This window comes from Nansenia antarctica (genome assembly GCF_963989245.1).
Source record: "Nansenia antarctica genome assembly, chromosome: 6".
Lineage (NCBI taxonomy): Eukaryota > Metazoa > Chordata > Actinopteri > Argentiniformes > Microstomatidae > Nansenia > Nansenia antarctica.
Genome location: NC_137676.1, coordinates 2,429,534 through 2,445,478, shown reverse-complemented (window position 1 = coordinate 2,445,478; position 15,945 = coordinate 2,429,534). Strand labels below are relative to the sequence as shown.

Here is a 15,945-nt window from a genome sequence, read left to right as displayed (position 1 = left end):
CTGGGTTTCAGTAGGACACGGGAGGGCAGGGGTGGAGGAGACCCAGTAAACAAAGAGTCCAAAAGACGTCCTCAGGGAAGCCGGAATGTGGGTTCAGATGCCGTCTTTCTAGGACGTCCAGATAACGATTCTGTAGTCCATAAGACGTTCTAAAGATGTCATCTGAACCCACATTCCGGCTTCCCTGAGGACGTCTTTTGGACTCTTTATTTACTGGAGAGAGAGAGAGGAGTCGGGTTCCACACATTTGAGACGTGGCCTTTCAGCCTTATGGCACTTTGCTTACATACTCAAAGGCAACACTCTACACTACTACGGTGTCTCCCAGTCCAGGGACCAGTAAGTAAGCTACATGGCTAGCATTCCAAGAGGAAGGAAACAGGAATGTTGGAAGGCTTGTCTACTAAGTAAGTGAGAGGTGAGGTCTGGGGGGTATTCCATCAACGTTACTAAAGGAAAATCTTTAGTGACTTTAATGGAATACCTCCCTGGTCTTCAGGGGGCTGTTGTAGTGTCTTGCGTTTCTTCAAGGTATGTTGGCCTTCAAGACAGTGTCTTCTGACGTGAGATGACCTAAGGAATGAGACCCTTTCTCCTCACCATTATAAGGTACACACACACAACATTGGTTAAATATTGAACAGATCTTTCAGGTATTTGGCACGAGTTGTCATATAAAACATCGGCAACCAGTTGGATTGATTCTGTTACATCGCTGATTTAGAAAATGACCAACAGACTCTCAAGCACACAGGCCTGATGATGAGGGACAGACTGCAAACGCTCGTGTGTGTGTGTGTGTTACGGTACATGTGGGAAAACTAGGGTTAGGGTTAGACATGCCAGCATGTACCAAGTCGACGTTTTATGCCGCCATGTCCCCGGAAATGCCGACATAAACCGTTTCCCCACATGTACCATAACACATATATATATATATATATATTATATACTCCAAAAGCATTTGCTATGAAAAGGAAAGTACCTCGAGTTGGATGGTATGATTAATTAAAACGCAGGTTCACAGTGCACAATGCAGGTCAGAATTGCTGTAGTCGTCACCTAGGTTACGTTCAACGATCACAACGTTTACACATCAGTTTTGTCACTGTTCCCAGACCGGACAGTCGGACACGTCAAGTGTTTTGCGATGGTCCATGATAATGAAATAACCCAACATCTGCTCCAAACCGTTTTTTTTTTTAACTCCCTTTGACACCCAGTTACTTCCAGATGTTGTGATCTTGAACGTATCCCAGGGGGGTATTCCATCAACGTCGCTAAAGGAAAATCCAGGCTTATTCTGATCTCAGTCTCGTGAGACTCTCATGAGACTCATCAAAAATAAACCTGGATTTTCATTAACACTAGAACAGCCGTGCCTTTTTTACCTACTGAAAGAGCCTTTTTAGAATGCTCAAGCTGCTATTTACACACAACCACCACTAGTTGGCGTGTCACAGAAAAACAGCAAAATAGCTTTATACTAGCTTATCCTGATGTGATTTTGAAAATGTAAGGATACTGGGTGGTAGAACGCACATATCTAGGAAAAGTCATGAAAGGAGGGTCCTGAAATTTGATCGAGTGCAAAGATAGAACATGTTTTTACTCACAGGGGTCTAATAATACATTAGACATATATAGCGCTTTTCTAGACACTCAAAGACGCTTTACAAACTGAAAAGATCGAGTAATAATAATAAAAAGAAACAAAAAAATAAATAAAAGAAAGTATAGGGGCCTATTTAAGGTAGTGCTGGGGACACATGGGAAGGGGAGGGGGAGAGGGTTAACTGGTGAAGGCGAGCTTGAAGAGGTGGGTTTTGAGGGCCTGTTTAAATGTTGGGAGGGTGTTGGCCTGTCTGATGTGGTTGGGGAGGGCGTTCCAGAGGGACGGGGCTGCGGCTGAAAAGGCCCCCATCACCCCAGGTCCGGAGCTTGGTCCTGGCCTGACCCCTGATAAATGACCCCTCATGGCTGTTCTAGTGTTAAGAGACGTTGATGGAATACCCCCCAGTAGTTTTATCCGCCAGGTCAGACCCTCTCCACACACATGGCGATGCCCATCCCGCCCCCGATGCAGAGGGAGGCCACGCCCCTCTGACCCCCCGACCTCTGGAGCGCGTGCAGCAGGGTCACCAGCACCCTGCAGCCTGACATGCCGATGGGGTGACCCAGCGAGATCGCCCCCCCGCACACGTTCACCTGCAGGAGGAAGGACAGAACGTCAGGGGTCTGATGTCATAGAACATCTAAACAATTAACTTTTTTTTGTAGAACAACTATACAATAACAATAACATTTGGTAAATATAGGTGACAAAGTAATAGTGCAAGTTGAAGTGAACCAAAACCAAAACAGGACTGAGACAGGACAAATACAGCAAACTGAAAATAGAATGTAGAAGACTAAAGGCATAAAATCAATAAATAATAAAGAAATAAAATAAAAAGTAAAAATAAGCAGTGTGTGTGTGATGTAAACATAAATCACTGTCGGTCAGTCAGCCGCCTATCATGTCACAATTCAGAGTTGTTAAGATATTTCACTACTATCATTCTATACATCATACTCAATCAACTATATATCATATCAAACGTATCATACTATGTATCTGGCATGTCCAGCTCTCAATTAATCTAATCAAATCTAATATTATTCGTCACATACATCACATACAGCTGTAACTGACAGAGAAACGCTTTGGAATCTTCTGCTCCTCACTCAATAGTCAGTTGACAACAATCAGTAATACGATATAAAACAGCCATAAAAAGTTGGCAATAGTAGTGCATAAGGGTGTAGTGTACGTAGCAGCAGTAATGACTGAATAATAATAATAATAATAATAATAATATACTGTGTTCAGTGAATAGGATCCAGGCACATATTCTTAACACATTCAATACCATCTTTATCTGAACACATTTGTGACACGTTCTAATGCTTTGGTCCTCATAGTGGCAACCACTCAAAATGTTCAGACTTTTCTTTTGAAACACGGAACTACGTTTCAACATTGTTGAGAATCACAACACAAACTCGCTAGTCAAGCCCAAAATACTGCAACGAAATGGATTGGTACGCACTAATCGATACGCACACACACACACACACACACACACACACACACAGATGACATAATTCTGCTTGTGACCCTTGAACACAGTGACTCATACCTTGCCTGAAGCTCCACCCTCTTACCTGCTGAGGTAATCAGTGGAGAGCAGAACTGAACCACACAGAAGGCTAACATTCAGCTCTCTGGTGCTGCTGTTCACTAGCATGACCCACAACATCACATATGTAGGACTCTCTGAAGGACTTTACACTCATTTACCATCAACATTCAAAACAACCACAAAGGAAGAAGCAACACCGTCAACATCTGGATTTGACTTCCTACTGACTTCAACGCGGTGAGTTTTCAGAAGTGAACTTTCACCTCAGAAGCCATTACAGGGGAGACGGAGGTGTTGAGAAAATGGCGTCTAAACCCTCTCTCTCTGAAGAGAATCTCTCCTGTCCTGTGTGCTGTGACATCTTCAAGGATCCTGTTGTCCTCCGTTGTAGCCACAGCTTCTGTAAAACCTGTCTGCAGGAATTCTGGAAACAGAAAGACACTCGGGAATGTCCAATGTGCAGGAGAAAATCATCCAAGGATCCTCCTTGTAGCCTGGTGTTAAAGAACCTGTGTGAGGACTTCTTACAGGAGAGAAGTCAGAGAGCTGCAGCAGGGTCTGAGGTGCTCTGCAGTCTGCACAGTGAGAAACTCAAGCTCTTCTGTCTGGAGGATAAACAGCCCATCTGTGTGGTGTGTCAGACTTCAAAACAGCATAAAAAACATGACTGTTGCCCAGTAGATGAAGCTGTACTGGATCACAAGAGTGAACTCCAGACTGCACTGGAACCCTTACAGGAGAAGCTGAACACCTTTCAAGAGGTTAAACTGACTTGTGATAAAACAGCTAAACACAATAAGAGCCAGGCCCAGCACACAGAGAGGCAGATGAAGGAGGAGTTTGAGAAGCTTCACCAGTTTCTACGAGATGAAGAGAGTGTCAGGCTCGTTGCACTGAGGGAGGAAGAGGAGCAGAAGAGTCAGATGATGAAGAGGAAGATTGAGGGGCTGAGCGGAGAGATATCATCACTTTCAGACACAATCAGAGCCATGGAGGAGGAGCTAAAAGCTGATGACATCACATTCCTGCTGAACTTCAAGGCCTCCATGGACAGAGCCCAGAGCACACTGCCGGATCCAGAGAAGGTTTCAGGAGCGCTGATAGACGTGGCAAAGCACCTGGGCAACCTGCAGTTCAGAGTCTGGGAGAAGATGCAGGGAATAGTGGAATACTCTCCTGTGATTCTGGACCCCAACACTGCCAACCCAGGACTCATCCTGTCTGAGGATCTGACCAGTGTGACATTAGTCAGACAAGAGAGACAGCAGCTTCCTGACAACCCAGAGAGGTTTGACTGCTATACTGCGGTCCTGGGCTCTGAGGGCTTTGACTCAGGGACACACAGCTGGGACGTTGAAGTGGGGGGGAATACAGGCTATAGCCTGGGTGTGATGACAGAGTCTGCAGACAGGAAGGGAGACTATTGGTATGGATGCTGGCAGCTTGAGTGTTTTGGTGAGGAGTTTCATACAGCTGTTCCATGTCGTCCAGACACTCCCCTCACAGTGAGCCAGAACCCCCAGAGGGTCAGAGTGCAGCTGGACTGGGACAGAGGAGAGCTGTCGTTCTCTGACCCTGACACTAACACACACCTACACACACTTTCACTGAGAAAGTCTTTCCATATATCGAAAATCGTTGTAGTCTTCATCCTCTGAGGGTGTTACCAGCGAAGGTGTCTGTATCCATGGTTACGCCCTCTGTCTGAATCAATGATGAACTAACTTACAGTACGTACTTAGACCTTCGCACTTCTCTGAGACAATCAAAGATCAATAACACTTACTCATGTCCTTAAAGCCAGTCAGCAATATTTCCAGAACTATCTAAAGATGAATAAACGCCTTGATTATTGATGTACAACTGTCTGACCTGATCATAACCATAACAGCAAGGACCGGTGTAAGTTCTGTGTCATTTCTAGAGCATCACAGATATGTCATACACATCAAGTGCTAATGTATCTGAGCTACGCTTTACTTTTGTTGGTGGCCCACTCTTTGATGCAGAAATGACTGGATGTGTGTTTAAGTGTGAGTGTCTAATGAGACCCACCTGATGGAGGGGAGAGGATGAGCAGCTCTCTAGCTACAGAACATCTCTTCATGTCCTCCATGATGTTGTGTTGATAATCAGTCGTTGCTAATGTAGCATCTTTCTTTCATGATTTTATTTTCATCACTTTTTGATTGTGTCAGTTGATATAAATGATGTTTGTAAACATGGACTTGTTGATAGAATGAAACAACCGAATCCTGATTGATTGTTTTCTATTATTAACATGATATGTTAATATATGTTAATAATCAGGGGTGCAGATAACTTTTTGGGGCCAGTGCTCAGAGGAGCACCTAGGGATGCTGCTTGGTGCTCCCCGAGCTCGCGAGTCACGACCCGTCCCACAGGATGGATAAAAAAGGGATACATGGATAACTTATATTAGCAAAACGACATTTATTCATAAATAAAGATGAACGAACAAATGATTGTGTGCAAAACAAAATAAACAAATGCAAAATCAAATGACTGCTCTTTAAGCATGAAAGTCTGTCAGACTCCTTTAAACACAATGAAATCAACTGACATCTCTTTAAGCACTAACTGAATGTCTGTTCTTTAAACACAATGAAATCAACTGACATCTCTTTAAGCACTGCTCTGTTCTGTAAACACTGAAATCAACTTTTCAACAAAAAGTTACAGCCTAAGCATTTACTTATGCTACAAGCTTAATCATCATCATCATTCATCACTGCTCTCTTGACTGCTGTTAATACTGTCCTCAATTTCAACCATGGTAGAGGATGTTGTAGGCTATCACTTTGAATAGCTCATTATTTTGATTGTGCAACAGTCTTTTTTTTTTTCCTAATAGAATTCCCAACCATATCCTGGGTCAGGGGTCTAGGTGCGATAATGAAGCTGTAAAACAAACGTCTGAACGTTTGAAAGCTTCAGAGAAAAGAAACGTGAAGTCCCTTGGTGTTGTTTTTCCTTTTAGCGACGAGTCGTTCGGGACTGAATTTTCACGTGCGGCGTGATAACCGTGCGATACGCGATACGCGGAATGAAAGTACGAGTTACGTTACTTTCCGAATGTTTTCGTGAGGGGAGTCGCCGTGGTTAATAGTTACTTAGTGGGGCTTGCAGTGATGCAGCAGTCAGCAGTCAGCAGTTGGATTTTGAGGAAGTAAATTCCTCTCCCAGCGGTTCCAGCTATTGGTGCGCAAGAGCGCGTTCATGCCGCTGATCTGCCGCGCAGCATGCATTTTGGCAACGCATGCGCACTGGCGCACCAGTTATGTGCACCCCTGTTAATAATAATAATAACTTTATTTGTATAGCGCTTTTCCTGCAAACGTTGCAGCTCAAAGTGCTTTAATCATTCTATAATCTTAATTTAATTATTTTGTCATTTAAATGCAATATTAAAAGGATGGGTTTTTATCATCTTAATTTAATTATTTTTTCATTTAAAGGCAATATTAAAAAGATGGGTTTTTAGTCTTGACTTGAACATATTTGCTGAGGTTGCATCCCTAATGTAAACTGGCAGTGCATTCCACAATTTAATAAAAAAATATATAATAGATTTACCTCAGCGCTTCTACAGTATGTTCCATGTAAACGTCTTTATCTGAATCAGACATACTCATGTGCGGATCCAAGGGCGAGGCCCGGGGGGGCAGAAGCCACCCCTGAAGAAGGCCTTGCCCCCCTAGTTGCCCCCCTAGTTGCCCCCCTAGTTGTCTGCAAATTAATATGAAAAAGAGTAGTAGTTAACTAGAACACTACTTTACATTGTTACCTAGTTAACTAGAACACTACTTTACATTGTTACCTAGTTAACTAGAACACTACTTTACATTGTTACCTAGTTAACTAGAACACTACTTTACACTGTTACCTAGTTAACTAGAACACTACTTTACACTGTTACCTAGTTAACTAGAACACTACTTTACATTGTTACCTAGTTAACTAGAACACTACTTTACATTGTTACCTAGTTAACTAGAACACTACTTTACACTGTTACCTAGTTAACTAGAACACTACTTTACACTGTTACCTAGTTAACTAGAACACTACTTTACATTGTTACCTAGTTAACTAGAACACTACTTTACATTGTTACCTAGTTAACTAGAACACTACTTTACATTGTTACCTAGTTAACTAGAACACTACTTTACATTGTTACCTAGTTAACTAGAACACTACTTTACACTGTTACCTAGTTAACTAGAACACTACTTTACATTGTTACCTAGTTAACTAGAACACTACTTTACATTGTTACCTAGTTAACTACAACACTACTTTACATTGTTACCTAGTTAACTACAACACTACTTTACATTGTTACCTAGTTAACTACAACACTACTTTACATTGTTACCTAGTTAACTAGAACACTACTTTACATTGTTACCTAGTTAACTAGAACACTACTTTACATTGTTACCTAGTTAACTAGAACACTACTTTACATTGTTACCTAGTGAACTAGAACACTACTTTACATTGTTAGCAGGCTCACAAAACAAGCTGTGTTAGTCGACTAGCGACGTGTCGTTGATTTTCAACAATGCGGAAATGTATCACATTTTTCGAAAGAAAAGTCTGATCATTACGTCGGATCCTGATATGAGGACCAAAGCATTAGAACCTGACACATTTAGCTACCGGTGTATGGAGGAAGTGGTTGTGCTGATCCCTGCAAGAGGGTTCCTCCCTCTCTCTCTTCCCTCCCTCCCTCCCTCTCCCTCCCACCCTCCCTCCCTCCCTCTCCCTCCCACCCTCCCTCCCTCCTCTTCCCTCCCTCCCTCCCTCCTCTTCCCTCCCTCCCTCCCTCCCTCCTCCTCCCTCCCTCCCTCCTCTTCCCTCCCTCCCTCCCTCCTCTTCCCTCCCTCCCTTCCTCTTCCCTCCCTCCCTCCTTCCTCTTCTCTCCCTCCCTCCCTCCCTCTCTCTTCCTCTCATCTTCTTACCTTGTCTGGGTTGAGGCCGAGCTCTTTCACCACAGCGACAGACTGAGCAGCGAACGCCTCGTTGATCTCAAACAGGTCCACCTGATCCAGCCGCCAGCCGGCCTTCTCCACCTGGCACACCACAAAACAGGTTTTAAAACACACAGAAAGACTGGCCCCGCCCCCACCGCCTCTACGCCAACGCGGCAGTCATGCTGCCCGGTCACGTCTCTTCACTACACTGGCTCCCCGCTGGTGGAACGAGCTTCCCACGGCTGTCAGGGCTGCAGAGTCACTACCCATCTTCCGTCAGAGACTGAAGACCTCCATCTCTTCAGGTTACACCTTAACTGCTCCTCCTGAGACATCTACTTCCCCCCAGCACTGTGTCTCCTGAGACATCTACTACCCCCCAGCACTGTGTCTCCTGAGACATCTACCACCCCCCAGCACTGTGTCTCCTGAGACATCTACTACCCCCCAGCACTGTGTCTCCTGAGACATCTACTACCCCCCAGCACTGTGTCTCCTGAGACATCTACTACCCCCCAGCACTGTGTCTCCTGAGACATCTACTACCCCCCAGCACTGTGTCTCCTGAGACACCTGCTTCCCCCTATACTGTGTCTCCTAAGATTTCTACTTCCCCTACAGTGTCTATTTATCTCATAAATCTTCTATCACGAGTCGACGACTGCCAGTGGCCCCTGGCCTGAGCTAGATTACTCTTCCTGCTTAGTGAAATGTATCGATTGTGGCGTCTGCTAAATGCAAAAAATTTAAAATGTAAAGAAAGACTAGGCCTGGGGGGTATTCCATCAACGTCACTAAAGTCTTGCAAGACTTTGACCTTGATGGAATAACCTCCCCCCGTTTCCCAGTAAACAAAGAGTCCAAAAGACATTCTCAGGGAAGCCGGAATGTGGGTTCAGATGGGTAGTAGTACTAGTCCATAAGACGTCATCTGAACCCACATTCCGGCTTCCCTGAGGACGTCTTTTGGACTCTTTGTTTACTGGGTTGTAACGGTTGTGTACTCATGCATTACCCCCCCCTCCCCCCCCCCCCCCCCCGCCTTGCTGCTTTCTGATTGGTTGGCTCACCGCTTTCCTGATGGCAGGGATAGGCCCGGTCCCCATGATTTTCGGGCTGAGGCCGACCTGAGCAAAGGAGGCGACCCGGGCCATGGGCGTGAGGCCTCTCTTCTCCGCCTCTGATTGGCTCATGAGGACAGTGGCTGCAGCTCCGTCGTTTATACCTGGACAGACGTGTCGGAATGCAGCGTTAGTGTCGTCATGGCGACGGTGCAACCCTATAAACAAACTGTCGCCCTTTCCAGTGGTCTGCTGGTTCAGTGATCAGTGAACTGAGGGATCTCAGTGACATCATCGTCAAGGATGAGGGGGACCCCCCCCCCACCCCTCCCCTTTTACACACACACACACACACACACACACACACACACCCTCCTTACTTCCCTCCCTCTCTTCCATAGACACACACACACACAGACACACACACACACGCACACACGCACACACACACACACACAACACCCTCCTTCCTCCCCCCCCCCCCCCCCCCCGTTGCCGGGGGTGACGTACCTGAGGCGTTGCCGGGGGTGACGGAGCCGGTGCCGTCCTTCAGGAAGCAGGGCCTGAGCTTGGCCATGGCGGCCATGTTGCTGCCGTGGCGAGGGAACTCGTCCGCCTTCACCTCCACCAGGCCTGAGGGAGGAGGACCAATAGCACGGCGTTACACCCCGTCATAAGACCCGCCCCCTTCTGACTGACAGCCCAGTGACAATAAAGGTACAATACGCTGTAAAAACAATGTGCTGTAAAAACGGAAACCTTTAACACTAGAACAGCCGTGTCTATGTTACCTACTATAAGAGCCGCCTCGGGGGTCAAATGACCATAGTCTTTACAATGGGAAGCTGCTACTTACACACAAAGACCACTAGTTGGGGCCTCTTGTAAATTAGCCGGCCTCCTACACAGAAAAAACTGCAAAATAGCTTCATACTAGCTTATCCTGATGTGATTTAGAAAATGTAAGGATACTGGGGTGGATTGAGGTTGTGAAGGAGGTTGTTGACAGAACTATTGAGCAGAGTTGAGGTTGTTGACAGGACTGTTGAGCAGAGTTGAGGTTGTTGACAGGACTGTTCTTTCTTGCCTTTCCTGGACGAGACCGTCACCGGCACGATCTCCTGGTCGAAGTGTCCCGCCTTCTGCGCCGCCTCCGTCCTGTTCTGTGATTGGACGGCGAACTGGTCCTGCTCCTGGCGGCTCACGCCCCACTGCTTCGCCACGTTCTCAGCTACGCCCAGGACAGAGAGATCAGAGGTCAGAGGTCAGACCAACACCAAACACAACACACAAACTACATCACTCAGCCTCCTGGATTAGATTAGATTACATTAGATTAGATTCAACTTCATTGTCATCGCAGAGTACTATACAACGAAATGCAGTTCAGCATCCAACCAGAAGTGCAAATAGTGATATAAGGGCTTGATGATATAAATAGAACAAGAATGGTAGTGATAGGTGACTGTGTAATATACAGTATGTGCAGAGGTAGGTATCACAGCCGTGCTGATATTCAGTATAGCAGCACTCCCTCTAGTGTGATATTGCTTAAATATATTACCCCCTCTCGTGTGATATCTCGTGTGATATTGCTTTTATACTACTACAGCATAATTTATTAGTTAACAGTAATAAGCGACAACAGATTATGATTTGTTTGTTTATTTAATCATTTATTTTGGCTCCGCCAACAAAAAATTGTTCTGCAACTGAACTTCAACTGTACTGTTGCCTAGTAACCTGAACTAGGGGTGGGCATCAATGATCGACGATCGATAATTGATCGATAAGGATCTTGGCCGATCACAAAATATTTTGCTCGATAATCATTAATATATATATATATATTAAAAAATATATAAGGACACTAACGTTTTCAGTCATCCTCCTATTTGTGAGTAACTGTTTTTTTACTGCTCCTATGGTGAGTTACTTATTTTCTATATTTTTATTTATAACGTAAAATGTGTTTTTAAGTTAAACAATTTAGGCTACTCACTGCCTTGTTTAAGAGGATTGTTATCTGACTGTAGTGTCTAGTTTGAATGTGAATGAATGAATGTGTGCAATAGCAACACAAATAAAGTTTTTTCCCCAAGGAAAACATGCTTGTTATTTCTGCCCTTTTTTATTTTTTTATTTATGAAAAAAAAGCTTATCAATTAATCGATAATTGATCGTTAATTCTTGCGATTATCGAAAAAGAAATGTTTATCGTTTGCCCAGCCCTAACCTGAACACAAACATCCGCAGGCTAGCTACTTTGTATTAACGGTCATTTAGTAGAACACCTGTGCGGCGGAGTGATACATAGTTAAAAGTCCCAGTGCTGTTATACTGTATATCGGCACTCATGGAATGCCTCTTGTCCAATCAAATGACTTGGTCGGAACTAACTGTTTTATAAATATATATATATATATATATATATATGTTACGGTACATGTGGGAATGCGGTACATGTGGGAAAACTAGGGTTAGGGTTAGGTGCTACGGTGCTAGGGTTAAGGTTAGGGTTAGGGGTAGGGTTAGGATAACGGTTAGGGTTAGACATGCCAGCATGTACCAAGTCGAAGTAGCACCTAACCCTAACCCTAGTTTTCCCACATGTACCGTATTCCCACATGTGCCGTAACATATATATACGAACGCGATGTAATATGAAAAGACATGTCAACATTCCATTTAGCCGTGCGTATGTCATGGATAATCGGCACGGCTGGCATGCAAACTGACTAATAGAGACAATGGACCAAACTGACCAATAGAGACAATGGACCAAACTGACCAATAGAGACAATGGACCAAACTGACCAATAGAGACAATGGACCAAACTGACCAATAGAGACAATGGACCAAACTGACCAATAGAGACAATGGACCAAACTGACCAATAGAGACAATGGACCAAACTGACCAATAGAGACAATGGACCAAACTGACCAATAGAGACAGTGGACCGGATCTCTCCGTTGTCCACTAACCTGTGATGCCCATGTGGTAGCTGAAGAAGGCGTCTGTCAGGCCGTCCGCCACCACGGAGTCCTGCAGGCAGGCGTCGCCCATCTTCACCCCCGCGCGCATGTGCACCGTGTGAGGGGCCTGGAGGGGTCAAGGGTCAAAGAAGCGCACACATGAGGATGACACATAATACCTATGACACACAGCTAATGTTTTAGACATAATAACAATAATAATAATAATAATAATAACAATAATAATAACAATAATAACAATAATAATAATAACAATAATAACAATAATAATAACAATAATAATAATAATAATAACAACAATAATAATAACAATAATAATAATAATAACTAACTCTCTCATTTCTTCCACTGACTTTCTGTCGGTCTTTCGACCCCCCTCCCCCCTCCTCTATCTTTCTCTCTGTCTTGTCCTCCTTTTTTTGTATACCCTCTCTCACCATCTCTCTCATCCCCCTCTCTCTTTTTTTTAAGGTTTTTTTCTGAGTGGGGCAGTCCCACTCATATTTTTCATTTTATTGGACAGATTCAGTGAAGACAGACAGGAAAGTAAGGAGAAGAAGGGAGAGAGAGGGCATGTCAGCAGGACATGGGCCGGATTCTAACCCATGCCGACATGGGCATAATGTGTGCACTGTAGATGGTGCTAGACCACTGGACCACCCCAGGCCATGGTGCTAGACCACTGGACCACCCCAGGCCATGGTGCTAGACCACTGGACCACCCCAGGCCATGGTGCTAGACCACTGGACCACCCCAGACCATTGTACTGGTACTAGACCTATGGACCCCCCCAGGCCATGGTGCTAGACCACCCCAGGCCACCCCCCCCTCCCCCTCTCTTGACATACCTGGCTCATGCTCTCCATCCCCCCCGCCACCACCACGGTGGACTCTCCCGTCTGGATGGACTGGACCCCCAGACACACGGCCTTCAGCCCCGAGCCGCACACCATCTGACAGCTCCAGGCAGGGACGGGGAAGTCGATGCCCGCCCCCATGCAGGCCACCCTGGCTGGGTTCTGACCGTGCCCTGGAGGGGGGGGGACAGGGGGTGGAGAGACACAGGTTGATGGAATAGCAGCAAAAGTAGAGATATAGCTAGCAAGTGTTTTAATGTTTTCACCAATGACAACAACGCCTAAGTATGCACAATTGCTCTTCCCTATTTATGCCGGTCGAGAGAGGACGCTGGCGTTGCTTGTTTTCGTCGCTTCTCTGCACGAAATCTAGATATACTTGCAGTACACAGAGTAGATTGTCCTACAAAGACACTTAGATTTAGATTTAGTAATCTAAAAATGAATTACCGGTAGACCCCTATACTTTCTTTTATTTTTTATTTAGTTTCTTTTTATTTGACTACTCGATCTTTTCAGTTTGTAAAGCGTCTTTTTTTTATTTTATTTTATTTCCCCCCCGATTTTATCCCCTTTTTCACCCAATTTGCTAGCCAATTGAACCCAACCTAGCACCCAATTATCCCCTGCCTATTGCGTAGGATCCGCCACACGACCCCGTGGCCGGCAGCCCCAGAGGAGATCGCCAGGCAGACTAGCTGACTGGCTCCTCGAGCCCAGCACCGTTATTCCGGCACCCCGGGGGCGGTGTTGCGCGACGGATCCTTGTCCGGAACTATTCCTATACCGCCCTCGGGAGCGGCCGCTCAATATGCCGCTCCCTGTGTGTGCCTCGGCCATATCCGGATCTGGCGAGCTGGGATTCGATCCCAGTCCCCGGTGGGCAGCTTGCACTAGTGGTTAGTGCTTAGACCGCTACACCACCGCGGGGCACTGTAAAGCGTCTTTGAGTGTCTAGAAAAGCTCTGCTCAAGTTGAACAACTGAAATGAATGAGTCACTTCTTTCTTTCACTTGAACAGGAAGACACTGATAGGGGGAAGGCACTGATAGGAAGGTCACGGTCATGGGGGGGGGTCTCGGGGGGGGGGGGGGGCGTCTCTGGAGAACTTACCTGCGGTCAGCACGTGGCCCATGATCACCTCAGACACCTCCTCGGGCTTCACGTTGGCTCGCTTCAGGACGTCCTTGATCACCACGGCAGCCAGGTCCTGGACGGACACGGTGGACAGAGCGCCGTTGAAAGACCCTGGAAAAGAAAAGAATAATAATAATAATAATAACTTTTATTTGTATAGCGCTTTTCCTGCAAACGTTGCAGCTCAAAGTGCTCCAATCATTATATAATCATCATTTAATTATTTAGTCATTTAAAGGCAATATTAAAAAGATGGGTTTTTAGTCTTGACTTGAACATATGTGCTGAGGTTGCATCCCTAATGTAAACTGCCAGTGCATTCCACAATCTGGCTGCATAAAATGAGAATGCAGCCTCACCAAATCTCTAATAATAACTATGAAGTGTTACAACTTCAGTATCCACAAACTAAGAGAGCTTAGGTTGATTAACATGACGTCATAAGACAGGAGATGCAACCTCTGGTTTGGCTTGGATGATGTGTCATCATTGGTTTGGTAACTTATTGGTGTGATGCCTTGATACCATTTAATGTTTATACAATATTTCCAAACAGGGATCAATCAACCGTGTGCCTTTATCTAGGGGTTAGAGGCTTGTTGTGAAAATGATCACCAACATTGCCTAACCGCTGCTTGCATTTGAGGGTAAACATCCTTGAATGACACAATACAATCACACGCTTTATCAACTGATTCAAGGTTGCAGTCATTGCACAGTCCGTTGCACAGATACCATCCAAACAGCCCCATTCTCATCCTTTCATCAACAGCCAATCGCAAACAGCCTCTCGTCCATGGCACTATGACCAGCCAGCCAATCGCTGTCTCGGGGAATCTGGGCAGAAAGTGATGCGGCCAATCACTGCTCTGCATGGTCGGGAGGGGGGAGGGACCTAGCTTGCTTGGTATTAAATGACTCGATACAAGTTGAACTGGATATCTAATAACATTTTTTTTTTTTCTTAATGAAAGAAATACCGCTCTAATCTACACACCATCAAAACCAGGCTGGGAGATAAAAACAAAAAGCCAAGCGAACCAATTTTAAAATAAATAAACAAATAAAGCCACTTCTCCCCAGTGAGATGGACAAGCCAGGAAGAGAAGACCCCTTCTTCTTACACAAACACAACAGCAAGAGACACATAATCATAATCATAATCATAATATTAATAATAACAGAAATGTAGTTCTGTCAGTTACCTATCGGGGTCCTTGCGGCAGACACGATGACAACAGACTCGGAGGTGTTCATGTTGACGTCTAGTTCTTGTTCCAGTGTGAGTGTCTTCCTGGCTGTCCCGTGTCAGTGTGAGTGTCTTCCTGGCTGTCCCGTGTCAGTGTGAGTGTCTTCCTGGCTGTCCCGTGTCAGTGTGAGTGTCTTCCTGGCTGTCCCGTGTCAGTGTGAGAGTGAGCGTCTTCCTGGCTGTCCCGTGTCAGTGTGAGTGTCTTCCGTGCTGCGCTGTGACCAGCAAGGAGCGTGTTGATTAATTCATTCGATCAGGGTTGCCAGATGGGATCGACAGTTTCCAGCCTAACTTTCAGTCTAAAAAAACCGCTAAATCCACACAAAAACCACCAGCCCAAAATGTAGATTGTCCTTCCTATTGGGCAGGTTGCCCATCTCCTGCCCCCTAAAGTGTTTGTCTGTTGCCAATGGTGTTTGTAAAAATAAAATAAAAACCCTGCACATTGTATG

General features: G+C 45.2%; 2 protein-coding genes across 4 annotated transcripts in view; one reads left to right on the top strand and one right to left on the bottom strand.

The window, feature by feature from the left end:
* Positions 1 to 15,680, bottom strand: part of acat2 (acetyl-CoA acetyltransferase 2) — a 74,482-nt gene extending 58,802 nt beyond the window's left edge. The window contains exons 1-10 of one of the 3 annotated variants that reach the window (XR_013937515.1): positions 15,450 to 15,680; positions 14,221 to 14,355; positions 13,099 to 13,280; positions 12,238 to 12,355; positions 10,337 to 10,480; positions 9,760 to 9,882; positions 9,259 to 9,413; positions 8,177 to 8,287; positions 485 to 2,208; positions 167 to 425 (exon numbers count right to left, since the gene is read on the bottom strand). Coding sequence is in view for 1 of the 3 variants with exons in the window: in XM_080535012.1 (XP_080391138.1) it covers positions 2,038 to 2,208; positions 8,177 to 8,287; positions 9,259 to 9,413; positions 9,760 to 9,882; positions 10,337 to 10,480; positions 12,238 to 12,355; positions 13,099 to 13,280; positions 14,221 to 14,355; positions 15,450 to 15,501 (1,191 nt within the window). In the remaining 2 variants the exon portion in view is untranslated. Of the gene's footprint in view, positions 1 to 166; positions 2,209 to 8,176; positions 8,288 to 9,258; positions 9,414 to 9,759; positions 9,883 to 10,336; positions 10,481 to 12,237; positions 12,356 to 13,098; positions 13,281 to 14,220; positions 14,356 to 15,449 lie in introns of those variants that run through there. The other 2 variants (XR_013937514.1, XM_080535012.1) reach the window with 2 other exon arrangements.
* On the top strand, positions 3,488 to 4,843 carry LOC308161067 (E3 ubiquitin-protein ligase TRIM35-like; the record flags this gene model as incomplete). The annotated part of the gene is made up of 1 exon (XM_080535010.1): positions 3,488 to 4,843. The coding sequence occupies one exon, from the start codon at positions 3,488 to 3,490 to the stop codon at positions 4,841 to 4,843; it is 1,356 nt and encodes a 451-aa protein (XP_080391136.1).
* Positions 15,681 to 15,945: the final 265 nt, after the last annotated feature.